Here is a 20,651-nt window from a genome sequence, read left to right on the forward strand (position 1 = left end):
AGAGCGAAAGCAAGAAGTGTAAACATACTTAAAGAATTGTTAGAATTAAATTAAAAAAAAAACCACTTATTCTTATTAAACTGTAAACTTCTGTAGAGTCCAAGTTTGCAGGATGTTTAACCATTAATTTAAGAAGTGCTTCAGCTCGCGCTACATTTTGTCGTTCGATGGAGCGTTAAATCCCTCACAAAGAATCGTTCGTTAAATTAACGTCCTACGTGACTTCACTTGTTAATCCGACTGACGACGGTTCTCCGTCAGTGCGATTGCGAAGGAGTCAACTTTGGAAATTACGAGGAAATAGCAGGGATTTATTGTCGAAACAGCACGCCTCTCGGACGCCCCGGCGGTTTAATCGAATTACTTTTACGGCGCGCGTTTCTGTAACGCTGCCCGGTAATTGGAAATCTATCTAGGAGATAGATTTCGATTATAGGACGTGCGCCAAACGCATCAGAGGGGAGAGAGAGAGAGAAAGAGAGAATCGCTTTATAACAGATAAATTGAATCTGTAAGGCTCGCGGGTGCCTCCGAAATCGATTTCCATTAATTCGTGGGCAGCCCTTGTATTACGAACGCGTTTAATATATGTGGTGCACCACAAATCGTGCACTTTCTCTCAATTAGAAATTTTTCTGAGCTTAGAATACATTTTCCCGTAATATTCTGTTAAACCGGAAGTAATCGATGTCTAACAAGATTGTTGAAACGTATAATATAGTTTTCCAGAATTCTCTCGTAACTCAAGATTTATTTCTCGACATCGAAATAGAGACATTTTCCTCGCCGTTTCCTGTTTATATTATATCTGTTTCGTATATCTACATATACCTACTTGTTAAGGTAAGGCAAGGCTTTGAGAGGTTCGTGCAAAAAACGGATACTCTCGTCGACGTTGGCCATTTAACTTTCGGATTGTATTACGAGCTCGTCGCGATAGTTCGGCAGTGTTAGAAACAGCGGCGGCGTTATGAGTAATTCGCGTTACGACATCGTCATCGTCGTCGCTCATCGTTTCGTCGTCATCCCAAGTGAGTAATCCGTATCGCGCACTACCCGGAATTTACGGCCTCGTTTCTTCATCACGCTCGCGGAGAGAGAATGCCTGTCAGTTTTACGATTCGGCACGGGCTTCGCCGTCGAATCTTTAATCCGCGGGGGACGGGCGAACGCCATTGTGATTCCGGACGCCCGGGGAAACGTTTTGCTAACTCGAAAAGTTTGACCAAAGTTCATTTTGGTTTGAACTCTCCTAACTTTCCCCGTTTTGGAATAATCCTGATGCTGCTCGTGTAATTGTTTGTACTGCCGTCGAATGAAAAATCGTTTTGTGCGCGACGGGAACTGAAATGTAATTACGCGATTTAAACGTAGAAGAGAATTGACAGTTTCATAACAAAGTCTTTAAAAACTAAGTCGAGAAGGCGTTCCGTTCACACAATGGAACTTATTACGTGTAATGAAATATTGTAAACCTCGCGATATTTTCGTGTCTTTCATGATTTCAGCAACTTCAGGAGCTGTATCTCCTGTCCGTTTAATCATTTCCGTAACGTAATTAGAAAAGTTTGTTTGTTGGATTGTTCAGGCATTCGTAATTCAAGCGCGAACTCCCTCGCAGTTTACATTCAGCATTTCTCTCTTTTGTTTTTTCGTCGTTAGTAATATTAGTTGTGGGAGGTCAGGATTCTGCGCAGGTGTTACGAGTAGGTTTTCCTTCGTGGGAAATCACTATCCGGTTATTGTTTCACTCGCGCGCGAGAGTGTCCTCGGCATGGAATGCGCCGGTGCATCTTAGCCGACGCGCAACACGCGCTTATATACACACATGTGTATGTATATATAGACGATACGGTACCGAGAAGGAGTGATCTTCCTCTGCTGCCGTCTCCCTGATAGCCGATTTCCGGTGACGAACCACGAAAGTGGATCCCAGCCGCCGAGTGCGCCGCGGGATTGATTGTCGTGAATCGAGACGACGATTAGAGCTTACACATTCCAGTCGGATTACCATACGACGTCTTACACTTAAACGATGCGTAAGCAGTTTTGCATACCGGCGGCGAAGCCGCGGCGCTGGTAAATATTGATATCCTTCATCCGAGCGACAGGTGCCCGACAAATCGCGCGGATGCTCTAGCGATGACTTGCTCGTGACAGTGCGTAACGATCGTAACTATGTATGGTGATTCGTAATTAGCCCTGTATTAAAGGCTAGTTTCCCTTACTCAGAACTGAGACAAAAATTTTTATGAATATACCGAGAGAGATTATAGCTTTTAACGTCTTGCACATTAAATCTCTTGGTTGTATTACTCGTGGAATTGAAACAAAACGCATCTAGAAATAAATAAGGCATATAGATTTATTATTTAACTTTATTTAATTTTATTATTTAATTGTGACATTTATTTTATTTTTAATCACTTATAAATCGCTCACGAACGTGTGTGCGTGATGCTTCTACATAATAAACAATTAAATTATATAAATTTCAAATGTAACGTAACGTATAAAACATAAGAAATCGCTTTCTAATGATTTTACAATATTAATTTTAATTAATTTTTGATATTACAAAATTGCTGACCCCCTTGATCCGATCTTAGTTTCAATTACGCCGTTTAACCTCGAAACAAAATTCAAGAGTCTCTTACAGACCGAGGCCGGCGAGAAGAGTTAATAAACGTTTCGCTTTGTGAACGGCAAATCGCGGGGGGGATCAAACTTGTTTGCCAACGGATAATTGCATTTAATTAGTAGCCCGTTGTGCGGAGTGCGCGAATCAGAAATTATCTCCCTCGTCTAATTACATAAGTGTGAGAGAGAGAGAGAGGGGGGGAGAAAGAGAGAGAGAGAGTCGTTGCTACGTAGGGCTCGGATTAGCATAGCCGGCCATTAGCGCACGAGATCGTGACAGATCAGACAGATCGGGTTCGTAGCGAAAGGTTTGCATCGTGAGGAGGTGCTCTTTAGGCCCGGCGGCTCTTTAAACGTCGCGTCATTGTAGACCGGAGATAAACGACGGATCGGAGACGAAATCGCGCGTACGGCTTTATCGCTTCTTTGTCTCGCAGCCGATCGAAATGACGGAAGTATTCTGCATTAAGCGTCGTCGCGTAGGTAGGTCTCTCTCTTTCTACGAGCCGAAACGATCGCTCCATGGGCGTGGCAGCAAGAATCAGCTCGCTTGCATTACTCGTAATACAGCGACGCGCCGAGATAAAGAGAGAGAAGGCGATTCCGGAGGATTAATTCCTCTCGCATAAAAAATGACAACGAGAGCCGATCGAATAACATTCTTAGGAATCCCGGACCTTTTATGATTAAGATTATCGACGAAAGAGAAGAATGTGTGACATTGAACGATAAATTTCTTTTGGGATCTTTGATAAATTTCTTTCGTTTGGTTCATCCTTGACACACGTCTGAAAAAAATGACCGAGCGATGTTCCTCAATGGACTTCCTTATCTACTGTTTTATGATTAGATTGCGTGATTTCATTCACTACAGCGTTTTCCGAATTCCAAATTTATCTCTCTTTATCGCGAGTAAAAGATAACCCCGGCCAGGAAATTCGAAAGTGGATTAGCATTCTATTTCGTCTTGTGCTTATTTCGCCGTATTGGCGTTTATCATATCCCGAATTCCATTCACTATCTTATATTATAACCCACATTTTATCATCTCAAACATTTCTCGCTCGTCGTTTTTCACTGGTTAGTCACTGGTTTCCCGTTGCCAAAGGCGAAAGCCGATTCGTAATACAGCCGGAGCTGACTGCAGGTATATAACGCGTGTTTTGTTTCGCTCGAGCGGCCACCACCGTCATAGTCAGACGACTACCGATTTCCAGGTAGTGCACTGCAATCGGGGAGATTACGCGAGCGACCGGCGATAATCGTCATTTTAATCGTCTTTAGTCGATTCGTTGAACTATATCAAAGGAAATATAGGAAATTCATTGTACCGATCTAGCTTGACGATTGATCTCATTGATCAATTCTTTTGAAATTCCCTGAATGCGCTGCGCGTTGCGGCGGCGTGAGCGAAATCCTACCGAAAAATAAAGGAAACGGATTGAAAGATTTAAATTTCTAATTCCTCGGGATGACACACCGCGCTTGGAGCATCTAGAGCGCGGCGCCCTTTCGTATAATAAAAAGTTTTCCACGAAAATTTCGCGATAGCTTAAGACGCGATTCCGAGCGGCGATTGTGCTGGAGTTATACGGGACGATAAAAAAAAATCACCGTGGGGGAGATTGCCGGCTATTTGCGCCGTTACCGGGGATAACGCGAGCTTATAATCAGGGGATCGTTATCCGCGATCCTTAACTGAAATTTAGCCGAGGCGGCGTGGAAACCAGTTTCGGAGTCGAACAATCCGAGGAAGGAGGGAACTTCTTCGATTTGCAGAGGAACGTGATTTAATCCTCCTCGCTTCGCGTAAGACATAAAATGCTCATCAAAGGATTCCATCCTGGCACTTTAGGTGCCCACGAATTAGATTTAATATAGGTGAACGAGCTATATTGTTGGCATATTGTCACACGGTAAACATTATCGTGTGCCTAAACGATATTAAATGTATCCTCCTTTTCGCTTTTACGTCTTATAAAAATAGTATTTCATGGACATGCTCTCTTAACTAGTCGTTCAGGTATAAATGTGGAAACGGGCTGCGTTGTGGAAAATTTATTTTCTCGTATCGTGCGCGACCATGTAACGTGTAACATATCCTAACATCCTCGCACGAGATTACTTGGGAGAAAGCTATATTCTGCTAAGTCTTTACGGTATCCACGAAATTCGCTAAGTTTGACATGACGAACGGAGTCGAATTGGAGTTCCGGACTCTGAATTTGAAGACACGATCCTGAGAAGATCGCTACTTTCTTCGACATACGAAACGAGAGATTCGGATGTGTCTCTAGGTAAAAGTAACCCTTCGTAACACACAGGGCCCCGCCCAACGTCGACCGCCTCCGTACCCCGCACTCTTCTCGCTCCTGGTTAGAGCTGGAGTCGTCGGCAGGGCTGCCACCATGCCCGCGAACGAGATCCCGGGGGTGCCGGGGCTCGCCCGTTACATCCCTGCCACCCCTCCGTTTCACGGTACTCATTCTTTCTCTGACGGTCGAGAGGTGCGGATCGGTGGCCCGGCATTTTAGCGCGAGGACCGGCGCGAACGAAAAACGGAGACGAAAAGCGCGGAGCAGGCCGGAGCTGCTGCGCCCATCGCGGCGTGTTGCATAAGGCGAATTTCGCGGCATATCGGTCTCTCTCGCGCGATACGTGTCGGCGTTCGGGCGCTTTCCGAGACGGAGGAGCGGACAGGGGAGCGTCGCGGGCGTGTAGGACGTGCAGACCGAACAGCAGGCTAAGCAGAACAAAGGAGCGTCTCTTGCGGCGACGGCGAGATATCTCTCGCTGCTGCTACTGCTGCTGCTGCTGCTGCTGCTGCTGCTGCTACCCGGCGCGCCGCCGAGAGAGGAGCCGATCGATCATTAACCCGACCGTAGAGCCCAGCCACCGCCGCGTAGTCCCGTGATTCGCCCTGTGATTCGTCCCGCGTATGCACGTCGTCGCCACGCGCTCCGGCCACATCCTTCGACGAGGACGTTCCGGCGAGACAGAAGAAACACACGGCCACCGCCGTTCACGTTTTCCTGGTGCGCCCTTTCACGATCCTCTATTCGGAGCATCGACGTACCTGCGATTTACGAGAGAGGGACGAGGCTGTCGATAGACAGAAAGAGAGAAAGAACGGTGTACAGGGTGTGCGTGCGAAGACAGAACGAAAGAGATAGAGAGAAAGAAGAAGACCAGGAGCAAGGTGGAGGAAAGGGAGGGAAGAAAGAACGAAAAAGAGAGTGGAAAGGAGATAGAGGGACGGTGAGCGAGACAGAAACGAAGTGATAGAAAGAGAAAAAGAGAGAGAAGGAGAGAGGGATAGAAAGATCCTGAAAGGACGGACAAACGAGAGAGAGAGAGAGAGAGAGAGAGAAGTAGTGAGGGAGAGGGAACCAGCTCGTTGGTGCGAGCGAGCAACGCGTTGGTGACAGAAAGACGGACAGACGGACCGACAGACGGACGCGGCTTCCCCTCCGCTCCGCTTCGCGTTCACCGCCAGTTGGTCGCGCGTTACCGAGCCAAGTGGATGTGTCCGCGATCGTGCTCCCGCTGAAAAAAAAAGGTTCTCCATCGTCACGCCGTACGAGTGTGAAAGAGAGAGGGTGAGAGAGCGAGAGAGGAGAGGAGTCTTTCTTCCTACGCATGTTGTACTCGTGATAAAACACGAACGTCCCATCCCGTCCGTTGTATCGGTACACCCGTGAACCTGTGAGAGACGCCGTTACATTGTGCCGCCGGACGTGCGTCCCGGTGAAACTCCGATTTCGTCGAGAAAGGATTACAAGGTGCATCACGAAGTGTGCGTTCGCCGGCAACGTGTATATATTTATACATAACGTCGCAGCAAGGGAAAATTATTTCTGAGACCGCGGCGCTTTTACTGCCGACATTCGAGAGGTAGGTACACCGGCGTGGTGCGACACGATCGTTCCGGCATCCCGCCTCATCTCCATACGACTCCGATCGATCGTCGAGTTTCTTTTTTTTTTTCGGTGAACAAAAGGAAGCTAGCTATTTTTTATGGCGGTGCCTCGAGAAGTAACTGTTGCGCGTCCAGGAAAGCTTTTTCGTGAGCACGCGCGCGTGCGTGCGTGCGTACGTATTGCGTACGTCCGATATCACCGTGATCGTCGTCGTTGTCGTCGTCGTCTTTTATGTCTCGACGATTTTTCTCGTCTAGAGGAACGGTCGATCTTCGCGTGCTCCAGGAAAACGCCGTGGCGAAGCCGTCCCAGCCGGGAACTTGGCCCGCCGTTTCCGGGGCATCCGGATTTCGACCGTCCCCTCCCCGCGCCATTTTGAAAATGGGCAAGCCGGAACGGCAATCGATATAGCGGACGGCGCCAGCCGCGTCGCCGAGGGGAACCTCGAGGACGTCGGCGTCCCACTCGTCCTTCCCGAGAGGACGAGCCCTTGCGCCCTGCGAGCTGCTGCGAGGAAGTCGGGGTCGGGTCGGGGAGTCGAGCCGGCAACACACTCACCGGGATTCGCATAGTCACCGAGTACGAACGAACGATCCCTCGACCGGTCGTTACGCCATCTTGATTCCGTGCCCCACCATCTGCTTGGTGGTCGCACACTTCTTAACCCCCGAACGATCGAACCGTGCATACGGTACGTACGGTACGTACGTACGCGCGATTTCCAGCCGACCTTTTCCGCGCTTGGGATCGCGCAATCGCGCATACCGCTACGCCGCCGGTATTCTTTGTCGCGCCACCGACATTTCGAATCGTCAGAGGGGGGGGGAGGGAAACGAGTAATCTTTTCCATATATCTACGGGGGCAGAGAAAATTTTTTTGAAATCGTCTAGAACGAATCTCTAATTATTTTATTAATAATTAAGTGTTATAGCAATAATTAATCTCGAACTGTTAATCGATCTCTTAAGCTAACTAATTTATTTTGTGTGTCAGGAGGAGAAATTTTCACATTTAATATTTTACGACCGAATGATCAGCTGATCAGACAAACTGGTACATTTCATACCTGAGAAATCCTTGTGCTTACTCGTCAGTTTTTTTTTACAATTAATAGAATTAAAAAAAGAGAGAAAAAATCAGAGAAGGGAAAAAAAATGCAAGGATGTTATTCTTGGTGTTCTCGACAGCGCACCATGCGATCCGCTCGTCCCTTTCCTCTCGTTTTTCTCTTTCGTCTTTGTGCCGATTTTGTATAACAGGCCTCTACCTGCAGTCAAGGCTTCCACGGAAGCGATTGTTGGCTGCTAGGGGAACGGCGCGGCGGCTCTCGAGCAGAGAAAGGCTCGGAGATAATGCCGATACTTTGCAAAACGCATCTTGTTCTCACATTTTCTCCATGCGCATGGTGATCTTTCGCACCGCACGTTTTCATCCTTCAATTCTCTCTCTCTCTCTCTCTCTCTCTCTCTCTCTCTCTCTCTCTTTCGACGATCATCATTTTCACGGCAAAGGAAAAAAAAATGCTTGTCCACTTATAGTCGGCTGGCAAAGGCTTGCATTTGCGTCCGGTCATCGTCATACGACGTCGTTCGTATTGCCGATTATATGTTTCCGTTAATTAACATCGCGTGCGCATTGTGTGCAAATGAATACAACGACGCCTTCCGCGACGCGAACGTCTTTCCTGCGAAAATTCGCTCGCGGCGCGACGGCGGGGAGACGCGCGCGCGACCTGCGTCGGTACACCTGCACCGTGCGTGCATATATACGTCCGACCGGTTCGTTTGTTCGATCGTGGCCTCGTCAAGCGCACCTCTCGCGCGAACGCGATTCGCCTCGCGCTTTGCCGCCGCTCCTCGTTGCAACGCGCCCCGGGGCCTCTCCTCCATTACGGGGCTCGCCGCGCGAAACCCCTCGATCCGCGCCCCGCTTCCTGCAATCGGCAGCAACCAGTTTCAGCAACGGCGGCAGCGTTGTCGTCGTCATCGTCGTCGTCATCGTCGTCGTCGTCGTCGTCGTCGTCGTTGTCCATGCGATAACGGGTCGTTAACTTGACCACATCTGCCTTTCTCTCGTTCGCGCGCAGCCTCCAAGAAAGAGAGAAGGCGGTTTGCTCTTGGTAGTGCATTCAGCATTCAATACGATTCCCGGTCTTTAAGATATACGAGACTCGAACTCGATTTCGATGGTCTGCAGCGCTAATCGCAGTCGACCGAACTTGTCTGTCATTGCTCGTTGCGGAAAAGTTTTGGTCCTGTGCTCCAGAATATTGAAGTGTTGAATCTCTCGCACGTGTCGCTATTTGATTTGTCGGTCGCGTTAATTCTGCCGATTCTAAAGCTTTTGCCGTCGATGCGAATCTGTTCTTGATTTGTCCGGCGTCGTATTTTACGGGCGCTCTTTAGGATCCGTTTCCTGGGACTTTATTCGCGCCCCTGTTGCGTTCTGGTCGCGTGTTTACACGCGGACCGAGGGGGTTGCACGCGCCGCAACCGGGCCAAAAATAGATTCCATTCTGCGCCGCGGTCCGGTATATACGTACGCGTATACACGCGCATAGTTTTCAGGCCCACTAACTTTGCCCTTACGACGTCGGGTTTTTGGCGGAACGAGCACGTGCGAGCGCGCGCGCGGTATGTATCTGCTCACGCATGCGGGACACGCGTCCCGCTCCTCGCATACGGGCCCGCGCGTGTGGTGGGTTCGACACCTATTCTTCGTAACGCGCTACGTTATTCTCAATTTCGATAACGGCTGCGAGAGAAAGAGCAGATGTCTTTTTTTCGGGAACGAAAAATAGGGTCAGTACAATGTAGGCGAAAGAATGAGACGCGAGGAACAAAAAGGAAGCGTCGAGAATATACAGCCCGCAGTGGTATGTCTATATTCCTAACTAATCACAATGTCAAAAGTGCCGTTTCAATAGGCGAACGACCGTTCATCCGCGTTGGTCTCTTTGTTATACATTTGCCGTCCGATTGGTAGCTTCCTTCAGTCGTTATCTTACCTTTATAATGATATATATGTTTATTCCTTCTTATTCTGCTACTTGAGTGTTTCGTTCGATGTGTGTTAGTTTCTGCCCGAGCTGAACCATCGAATTAGACGCGTCAGGCGCGAGGAAATAATGGCTGATTGATTGGGCGTACGGTTACACGACCACGCGTACAACACAACGCACACACGCACACACATTTCGTGCCCGTGGGAATTGGGGGACGAGCGCACTCTCGCGCAGTGTCGTAGAAGAGAATTTTTTGTTTATCATGGGAGAATGCGCGTGTGTCATTTGGAGCATCGGATGAGTCAGCGGATGTGTGTGTGACAACGACTTGAAGTGTTGAGTCAGGTTGCGGGCGTACATCGATCTCGAGTTTATCTCGTCTCACCGTTGAAGGATATGTAAAGAGTAGATCCTTGTTCATTCAAGGATTAGCTCGTCGCTTGCAGTGCGATAATAGTGAGACATGGAGTTTTTAACTTACGGAGGTACACTATTATTCATCGGTTTATTGGACCAGTTAAATTCAGTGAGTAATATTTGACCAGTTGAAGAGTTTGATCAAAATCTATTGTGATCTTTCGCTTATTAGATCGACAGTATTAACACGACTGACGAATAATATGACGAATAGCGACACGTGCGAACTTGCGACATCAATACATTTCAACTGCAATATTTTGGCACAGGCTCAAAGCTTTTGTTTAACGAACAATAACAAACAATTTGGTCGACCGCGATTAGCGAAATCGAGTCCGAGTCCTTGTATCTTTAAAGGCATAATGAAAGCGAGAGGCGAGAAAAGTATTCTTGAAGCGCACGAGAATTCGTAGAAGCCGAAGAGAAAAGAGCGAACCGATATAAAACTCCGCGCACGAATACGCGAGTCATCGATGTCTATTTATGCACCTGCGCAACCTTGAAGTCGCCGCCAGGTATCCAATTTTCCGGCCGCTTCTTGTCGTCGTTGTTTCATTACAGTCCCCCATAATAACTTGTTCCGTTCGTTTTCTTCTCGGTGCATTCGCTTATCGTTCGCGTTATCGCCGGCGAAGGAATTCTCTCACACACAAGTTGGCGGCCCGACGGCGCGGTCGTTATATCGTTGTTAACGCCTTAATAGACGGCATCGACCTCTGAATGCGCTTATTAATCAATTGAGCGATACGGCCGAAAGAAATCACGGTGCTCATTATACATGTACCTCCGCTCCGGCCGCTCCGAACGGATAATACGAGGAAAAGTGGGAGGCCGTTTCGTCGCTTCGTAGGCTTCACTTCGCAATCGCTTTTCCTGTTTTTTTTTCTTTGCATATCTTTTTTACCTTTCGCAGAACGCGACGAGATCGCGGGAATCTATCTTGTATCGCGCTGGCGACCGCAACGACTCTCTGTGCATATTCAACACGCCTTCTCGCGTGCGCATTTCCATCTCCGCGGCCTCGAAGTCGCGGCGCAACGCTATTTTGCAACGCGCGTGCCGCGAAACTATTTATTTGAGGAGAGAAACGCATCGAGAAAAGAATTGTTGCGACACTGTCGTCGGATTTGATTTGATAAATTTTGTCAAGCTTGTCGGTATATTTTTCATTTTATGCTTTTTGCACATATTTCATTGTCACTCAGCGAGCGAGAAAATGATTTTATAAATGTTCTATTACAAAATCTTAATTTGGCCGAGAATATAATGTCGTGTTCCGAGCGACGAAAATATTCGTCGTTATACAACGTTACAATCGTCGTGTCGCCGTGAATGAATAAGCAGCCGGAATGTCTGCTGTAGTTTGGAAAATTACTTTACTGCTTTAATGCAACTATGCTTGGAAGAATGCGCGGCCCAATAATAATTGCATAGCTCGCAATTTACTGAGCTAAGTGATGCTGCGCGGCGAAGTCTTAAAATGTGAAAAAAATATCCGTTCAATTATCGTTACTCTTACGCAAGACATCTCGCATTACCAGTTCTTGCGCGGTCGCTCCTCTCCGGGGATGATATAAATGGTCGCCGCGATGATAGGACTATGCGCAGAGATTGTTAATACGAGAGACAAAGCGCGGCAGAGAGAGAGAGAGAGAGAGAGAGAGAGAGAGAGAGAGAGAGAGAGAGAGAGAGAGAGAGAGTTGAAACACAGGGAAAATAAATAGCAACGTAGGAGAGCATGTGTACATGCTCTGTTGCATGGATTAGCGCGGAAGAACATATAGCTCTCTCTCTTTTTCTCTCTTCGCACGGTGATGAATTTCCTTTCTCCGCCGGGACTATTTTTATCGCGGGGGAATCTTCGAGCCGCGGCGCGCCGAGAGAAACGCGTTCAGCGAGTGCACGCGCGCGTTCGTTCTTCCAACGCGCGCAAACAGCGAGAGCGATCATCATGTTTTTCCAGAGTCGCGACGTTTATTCGGTGCGCTGCGCCGCGGCGACGCCGACGGTTTATCTCGCGATGCCGGGGCTCTGGCGATGTCACCACCGTCTCTAAATATAGCGACGCGCGTCCGCGATACGCCTCCGTGACCTTCCTCCACCACCGGAAATTCACGCATCGAATTATGATCAACCGCGACGACGACGCGAAGCGGAGAGAAAGAAAGAGAGAGAGAAGGGGCGCACGGCCGCTGCCGCGCATAGTAAAATATAATTATTTTCCCGGAGAGACGATTTTCTATTTCCCACGTTCTCTTCCCTTATATAAATCACCATGTGTAATCATCTTCTGTGGGTGTTTCTCGGGTGCGCGATCGAGAGAGCTATTTCTTACCGTAACGACGCGGCCTCGCCGTGACGCACGTGGTGCACACGAGCACACGATGTAGGATAACATAAATATTTGTCGAAACTCTTCCTGCAGCTGCCTAATATAGCAGACTAATTATGTCTTTTTGTTTTTCTATTTTTACGAATGCTTCGACGATGATTCTTCCGGCATGTGGGATCTTTCAGGAATCCTCGCGTGAAACGCGCGTGCAATTCTCGGAGGGGGTTGCACGCACGCGCGAATAAATTGATCGCGAAGGGAGGCGAGGCGCGTAGTCGATCGCGAGTCGATGTCCTCATTTGTTCTCGGTAAAGTTACACAAATTATTCTACCAATTCGGCAATTCAAGGAAGAAATAAAGATGAAACGATGCGGAACGGGCGCAGCTATCGTCTCTCCCTCCCGGCTGCGCGGCGCGCTTTTGTGCGGAGCTTACTGCAATTGGTTCCGAAAATTTAGCTGTGCCGAGGGGGAAACGTAGCCCATTCGCGTTGGTCCATATAGGGGCGGCATTGTGTCCCATTATTTCCGGAGGCGAAGACAAACCGTAATAACGGCTCTTACGTTGCCCTATTCCGTGAAGAGGATCTCATTTCGAGAGATCGTTATCTATTACTTATAATATCTTTGTAGAAGTACACTTGTGCTTATCGATAGAACAAACGTCCGGCTATCTTTCGACTGTTTTGCTAAACTTTGTTGTGTGTTTGTGTTACCACGGAGTGGTGACGGAATGTGTCAAAAATTACATGTGCGAAGTTGGCGAGGTATTCCCGTGGTCGTGACAATATTGTGTCATCGTGTTTCCGTCTCGGGATCCGTCACACCCGCGACACAGCTAGACGTGTGTGTAAGTGTGCCAGCCGATACATAGTGCGCACACTTACGCGCCGAGGTGCAATGCACCGTGAATAGGATACCTTGAAACAAATGGCGTTATGCGGTGACAGTGATATAGCTATGGCCGGCGCGTCACGCAGCTCCCGACTTTCGCATTGACGCGTACAGTTTGTTGTTTTCGCGAAACGCGAAATCCAATCGCGCAGGGGGAATCAACTTACATTCCGTATTCTCGTCGCTCAATTAGCGTTAAATGCAACTCGTTCGTTCACTGACTTTCATTCGTCCGGCGTAACTTAACTGCGACGTGTGTTAGCGCGAGGAATGCGCCGGGGCGAATTCGTTCGGGAAACGGATCGTCGCTAGAAAGCAGAAAGCCAATTCCGTCTCGTGCCGCGCGATGAAAATCGCCTCGTTAATGGGACTTTTTTTTCACGGCGAGGATCCGGAAAATGTGCGCCAAAAATTTAGTGGAAATTCAGCCATTTGTCACCGCATTCACAGGATTCCCGCGTATATATACCTAGTCGAAATTCAGAAATCGCCGATAAATTTATCTGAAAATGAAAATAGATAATATAAATAAATATATGATAACGATGAAATGCCACGATAGATATGTTTAAACGTTTGAACTGTTTATACTTTATGCTGATAGGCGTTATTGACTTTTCGAGCACAGACTATCGATTTTGTAAACATTAATGTGAAATGTCGAGGAGAACCGTTTAAAACTTTAAAAGATCATTAGACAGTCACGAGGCAAGAATTCTAGAAAACTGCGTACTTTAAACTGAAATAAAAACGTAGTAGTGTTGATAGTGCATTAACTTGTTTACTCTTTATCTATCGCTGTTATATTTATCTTACAAGCATTTCTGTTTTACATAATATGTAAGATTGGACATATCTTATAATTTATTGCGACAAGAACAAGAAAAACATTTAAAAAGAAAATTATAACATCTTTTATAACAATATGTTAAATATTACAATTGATAATTGATATTTAAAAAGGAGAAAAATTAGTAATAAAATAAATTGGCTTAAATAAGATTATTTTTAATTTTTACAATTTTAAATAAGAGAGTTAATATCTGATAAGATATATTTTCATCATAGAAAGATTTACCCTTGATCTTTCAAAGAAAATCAAAGAAATCGTAAACAAAGTTTTTCCATATGCGCAATTCATTCACATTGTACGTCTACACTTTTTTCGCTGTAAAATATCTCGACGGTTCATATTGTTTTCATTTTTTCCTCCCTTGAGTTTTCTCGTCGATTGGCACACAAAGGATGACCTCGCGTAAGTTCGTCGCGACCACAGATATACGTTACGCATCGCGGCCGTCAGCTGCTCGCGCGCGCATGCATACGACGGCGATACGCGCGTACGTGCGTGCGTGCGTGCGCGAGCGAGCCACGTGGTCGTTTAAATGCGCGTTAACGCGCGCACAACAAACGAGCGGTCTAGGTGAGGCCTGGCTTTTAGCGCGCTTCGCCACGCCGTGCCAGTTTTTCGCAGCCGTTCCCTCGGTGCGGCGCGCGTTTCCGCTTTCGTTACCAGCGAACTCATCATCGCCGCGTTACCGTTACTCTATCCTCGCTTGTGCTCCCCGACGGACCTTCAACCAGCTGTTTTTCTCTCCTTCCGAGGATAATTAGAATCGTGTGACGACGACGTGTTATTTCTGTTTCTTTTCCGAGTGCCACAGGTAATACAATATATAAGAGCGATCTATGTGCTTTTTCGTCGGTGGCGTGCGTCCCGGACTTGACATCTTCGCGACAGTTCGGTGTTACGAATTGGAAAAACGTCGCGAATAATAGCTCGAAATCGATGTCGGATATTTACTTTGAACGACGATATTGTATGTACAGTTATTTGTGACGTAACCGTTGCATGTACATAACGCTTTTGTTATAAATGATAGCTTTGATACTGTTGACAAAAGTGCTTTCACGCGTTTACTGGGTTTTTCCAATGCTCTTTTTTTTTCGCGTTTTAGTCAAATACACATAACGGAAACAAGTACAAATGAATCCTTGAGTATAGAACAATGCCTAGTTGTTTTCCGATGGAAGAGCTTTTCCGTTATGCCGCGTTGTTCTTTGTTTTCTAAACTGTATCTTTCGTACGGCTCATTATCGTTCAGCCGCTCTTACGCTGGCGTGTACGATACGAATGAATTTTTACGGAGGAATTTTTCGATGAGAGATAAAAAAAGAATCACGACGGAGAGAGAAACACCTGCGCGAAAGTCGCTATTAATTACGAAGGGCGCGGCTGTGCGTGTATCGATAAGCATAAATCTTGCTTATCGGATTAATCGGACGCAGGTACATAAATGCAAGTTACGTCGTTCTCTCGAATCTCGAGACCGCTGCATTTCGGACTCGCTTGTCCGCATAACCAGATCCCCGTTCGTCGACGGCGGCGTGAGTTCGCTCGAGAGAATCTCTGATGTACGTATCTCTGCGGCTACGGTGAAAGTTACTCCCGCTCCTCCAGCGTATCGCGAGACGGATGAACTTATCCGCGGCGAAACCGCGGCTGTGCAGATCGACGCGTGTAACTGCGTCAAATTGCAGAACCCGAACGAAACGCGCGGATTTGCCAAGCTCCTTCGCTCTCGGTCTCTCTCTCTCGACTCCTTTCGCTCTTATTATTTCGTAGTACGTTCTAAATCGCGTTTAATTTTACCTCTCGTCCGCGTGTCTCTTGGCAAAGTATCTTAATCTCGATTCTCTCGCTCTGATTGCAGGACGGTTTAGCCTGGACACCACCTGGTACCCAGAAAGCGAGTGAGACAAAGACAGGTGGCACGACAAGGTAAGAAGCAACCATGGGAGCGAGACAGAGCAAGAGGTCCGTGGACATAACGACGACGCCGAAGAAGGAGGGAATACCCGCCGAGGGAGGCGTCGTTGGCGACGCGGCTGCACCTGGCGACGGTAAGCTGGAGAGGATCGAGGAGGCCGACACGAAGCCCACCACTAACGGCATAGCACCGCACACGGATTCCGCCGAGGATAAAGACAAGGATAAGGATGAGGCTACCGAAAAGGACAAGGAGCAAGTAAGTTCTCAATAACTGCCCTTATCGTTCGTGGAATTATCTTTTAAATCGAAATATTGGAAAATTTAATTTCTGTATGAAAACAAGTATCTGTCAAGAGATACTTTGAGAGCTCAAGTATTTTTAATTATTCTTTTTTTATATATCGTTCGGTTTAATATTAATGATCAGAATGTTATTTGAATCAGAAGTTTATTTGACGTTGAGCCCCTGTTCGTGCCATATGGGTCTTGTGTGCATATTATCTTAAAATCATGTCAGCTTTATTAGGGTCAATTGTTTGCGCAGGTGATTATCTCGATTTCAGTCCGGGCGTTATACGATCGTATTTGCGTTCGGAGGTTTTGCAACGACAATTTTTCATTATGAAGCATATACATTAATACCTTATTAGCACACGTTCCCGTCGCATTAACGAGCATTTTGCTCGAGAAAACCGTACTATTGACACGAATTTCCGGCTTGAATAATTACACACAAGCGCGCCTATCACCGAGCATGCCTGCGAGATTTCTCGATTACGCTACTTCGATCGTTTCACGCGTATAATCATTTTTCCCGCGTGCGAGGCAAATTCAATATCGACACGTTAAATGCCACGCTCTCTCGCCGCTCGCGCTTCGCTTGATTATTGACATTCTCGAATCGCTTTGCGGTGAGTCACTCGCTCAATTATCGACCACTTCTCAATGATCTCGTTCGTATGGATTATACGCGAACGGCTTACAATGGGGCGCGTGCTGAATCACGCGTTTGCTCGTAAAAGTCGCAAGGTATTCCGAAGCCTTATCTCGCCGAGACGATTCATCTGGCGGAGGTTGCACGCGCCAACGAATCATTAATCTTAATCATTTCATCGAAAGCGACGACGTATCACCTTCTTCCATCGCGTTAGCTATATTTAGCGACGTCTTTATTATTAAAAATGTACGTGCAAAATAATTATAATAATAATAAATCGGTTATTCAATCGTCAAATTATTTCAGTAGAATATAGCGTTTCATAACACTGATATATAATATTTGCCGAAATATTAAGAGTGGAATTAACAATGATATTAATATGTGTCAGTAACAATGATATTAATATATTGTTATCGATATATTGTTTTAATTTCAAATAATGACAAATATCGTTAAAACAGTGTAAATTATCGTTATTATAAGCGACATTGCAATTTGCATTTAGAAAATTTATTACGATTAGTGCATTACATTAGCAATTAGCGGATTAGTGCAACCGAGCGTGCATTTTTTATAGTCCTTTTACTTAATTTCCCCGTTCCTGTCGATGCGTTCTTTGCTGCGTCCCCAAGGAATTATTTGGCACCCGACAAAAGAGTGCTCGTAAACTGAACTTCACGTGGCACGCGAGTGCGTCAAGTGTCGCTTTTACGACGTCCGGGGTTGACTATTCTGGGCATGACCTAGGCGAAATGCCTATGCCTCTCGCGTAGGCCCGAGAATGACCTACCTTCGATAACGATCGATTTCCTGCTCGTACGAAGTTATAATTCATGAACGCGAGAATCAGCGCACCGTGCGCCTCCTCTTCACAGGATCATTGCATCGCTTCAATGACCGCTCAAGCGCGCGTATCGGCTTGATGGCCGATAATCGCGGCGTTACGTAAGATACGTTATAAACGGAAAGCTGGTACGCTCGTGATTAATTGCACACTGCGCGTTGGCGGATTAGCGCGTACAAAGTGCGTTAACATTACGGAGCAGAGGATAGATGAGCAACACAGATGATTTCGTGTTTGTGTTTATGTGTTTAAGATTTTATCCGCGTATGTATATATATATATATATATATAATTAAACTAGCTCTTCCGATTACATTTGATTTTATTATTATTACATAATATGTATTGCACGCACTTGTCATCGATTGGTTTATTGTTTTTGAACTCCAAATTATGAGAATGTACGAAATATATTCACAAATTGCAATCTTTATTTATAGCAATATCTTTATTAAGTTATTTATGGAATCGTATCTTTATCTTGTCGAAACTGGAATTTGAGTTCGACATGCAATTTATTTTTTCGACTTTTTCCAATTTTGAAGTGGTCCTACTCGAAAAATCAGTGGCGCCTTTTTGCACTTTTATCAGTTCTGTCGTACCAAGTTTTCGGATCTTTCTCTCTCTTTCTTTCTTCCTCTCCCTCTTCTCAACTCGAATCTCATAAGTGCGGTTTATATCTCGAAATGCCTTCCCCGCTTATAGACGAAACTTGATATTTCCCCGATTGAGCAAGACCGGCGGCAGCTGTCACGCACCAGATACGACGCGCGAAAAAGAGAGACAGAGTGCACCTCACCGCCACCCTCTCCTTACTTTCATTTCCCTTCGACAAGTCATTCCTACTCCTCTTTCGATCTCTCGTTTTCCACCATTTCGCACCGGTTTAAGGCGTCACTTACTTCAACTACTCGAGCGCGAGCATCTTTCCCTCGCCATAAAGACATTCCGATTCGAGAGCAGCGTAAGAATTTTGGTTCAAAGCGATCTCGGTTCTACGTTAGCGAATAATATCACGGCAATATTCTCTCTCCGTATGCTATTTCGATTTATCTCCTTTCCCTCCGAGAAGTAATCGATACTAAATGCCTCCGAGAATAAGATTTCGCCACGTTAATGTACACGCATTTTCTAACACGTTCCGCGGAGATCGTGTGAAAAATAAGTTTTGATACGCTACGTTGAATTACGGCTACCCCGCTTATCATCGTACATGAATCAACTTGTTTCTCGTATAAGTATATCGAGTCGATCATTTCCCCGCGAAACGACAGCGAGTATCACGATTGTCCGTCCGATAATCGAAATCTCATTGCATCGCGGCGCATCGCATTCCCGATTCGCGCGTTATCTCGCGAGTGCCTGTCGTTTGAGAATATCACGTGTATTTGATAAAGCGACGGAAGATTAGTGGCTCGACGTGACACGTGAATCTCGAGTAGAGCTCGGGCGGTTCGCGTTGCCGCGATTGAATTTTTGACAAAAAACGGAGGAGATACCGTTTGACTAGGCTCCGCCGCGGCCGTGTGCAAGCGCACACTCGCCGGTTCCCGCGAGTAACTGTAATCGTGCGGCTCATGTACCGGCCTCATGTACCTTTTCTTACCGGGGCATACCTAACTGTCCCAAACGAATAAATCTTCTTTTATCCCTGTCCCTTCCCACCTCTCCACCCCGCGCGTTACTATTTCGCGCGTGTACCTCGATCGTCTGGATCATAGCTCGATCTCGGCACCAACGACCACACCGATAGGTATATTATGTACCTCATCCGCGTGCTACATCGCGTCTCTCGAATTCTGTTCTCATGAGTTTCTTTTTGCGCCGCAAGAGAGTAGTAACTCCGCTAATGAAGTGTTTGCATAAATGCGGTAAGGAGAATGTATTAAAAAAAAAGGCTATCCGTTATAGATTAAATATTCTTCGCGGGTCGGCGAAGTTTCTCCTTTCCAATCCCCCGTGTCTCTTTCATTGCCGTCTCGCTGCTGCTTAACCCACATTTGGATTTAAATGTGTCAATCTCATTAACATAACGTCATCGTCAGGTTTACCTCGATTTACCGATTCACCCCCGCGAACGCCCCGGTCGCCCTCGCCGTATATCTCGCAGCTGTGTTAAGCGAGGACATTGTTATGCGCGTGTTACGACGGATCGCGGATCGCGCTCGAGTTCGAATCGTGTCCGATTAAGCAGCGCATTTGTGTGACATACAAGATTATACCCGCGTCTCGTGAATATTCATCACTTTTCCCCCCTTGTCCTCCTCTCTCCGTGCGTCTGGCGACGTGTACTAATTCGCAATCTTACCAAATCCCCAAGGCAGGTGCGTGTGCGATCTGCTTAAGAGTCAACCCGTTCGTCTTGCTGAACACCTGCCCATAATACGCCGCGCTGATACGACAACGAGTCCGACACACGAGTGCTCTTGGTCTTTTTTGAATGGGAATTCGCGAAATAAAAGTGCATCGTGCGTGTACACGCGGGGCACGCTCGAATCCGCAAGAGATCGTAACGAGCAAGGTGTGGATCGCGCAACCTTGGCCGTGACTCACTTAGTGCGTCTCGACTGGACCACGCCTGGTCGCGCGATAAAAATTCTACCTCGCGGAAATACATTTATATTTTTATATTTCTTTGTTTAAACATATACGCGCATACTGGTATTATTTGGTAAAAAATAATTTTGCATTCGACAGTTATCGCCTTGCGAAAACTACACTGAGAGAAAAGATATACTAATGGTAACAAAAACAGAGAATTATTCACAAAAGTCAAGTTTTATTCTAAAATTTTGTTAAAATAGCAAAATATATAATTAATAAGCAAAATTTGGTATAATTTTTTATTTAACAACACAATTTTATTTGGTTACTCACATTTTGTAC

General features: G+C 46.5%; 1 protein-coding gene across 4 annotated transcripts in view; it reads left to right on the forward strand.

Moving 5' to 3' along the window:
- LOC105458484 (brain acid soluble protein 1) overlaps nt 1–20,651 on the forward strand; it is a 93,402-nt gene that overhangs the window by 34,980 nt on the left and 37,771 nt on the right. The window contains exons 1-2 of one of the 4 annotated variants that reach the window (XM_011703818.1): nt 5,999–6,534; nt 15,923–16,237. In XM_011703818.1, the coding sequence (XP_011702120.1) occupies nt 16,004–16,237 (234 nt within the window). In that variant the 5' untranslated portion in view covers nt 5,999–6,534; nt 15,923–16,003. Of the gene's footprint in view, nt 1–5,998; nt 6,535–14,666; nt 14,873–15,599; nt 15,624–15,922; nt 16,238–20,651 lie in introns of those variants that run through there. The other 3 variants (XM_011703819.1, XM_011703820.1, XM_011703817.1) reach the window with 3 other exon arrangements.

Source organism: Wasmannia auropunctata, unplaced genomic scaffold (assembly GCF_000956235.1).
Source record: "Wasmannia auropunctata unplaced genomic scaffold, wasmannia.A_1.0 LD334508.1, whole genome shotgun sequence".
Taxonomy (NCBI): domain Eukaryota; kingdom Metazoa; phylum Arthropoda; class Insecta; order Hymenoptera; family Formicidae; genus Wasmannia; species Wasmannia auropunctata.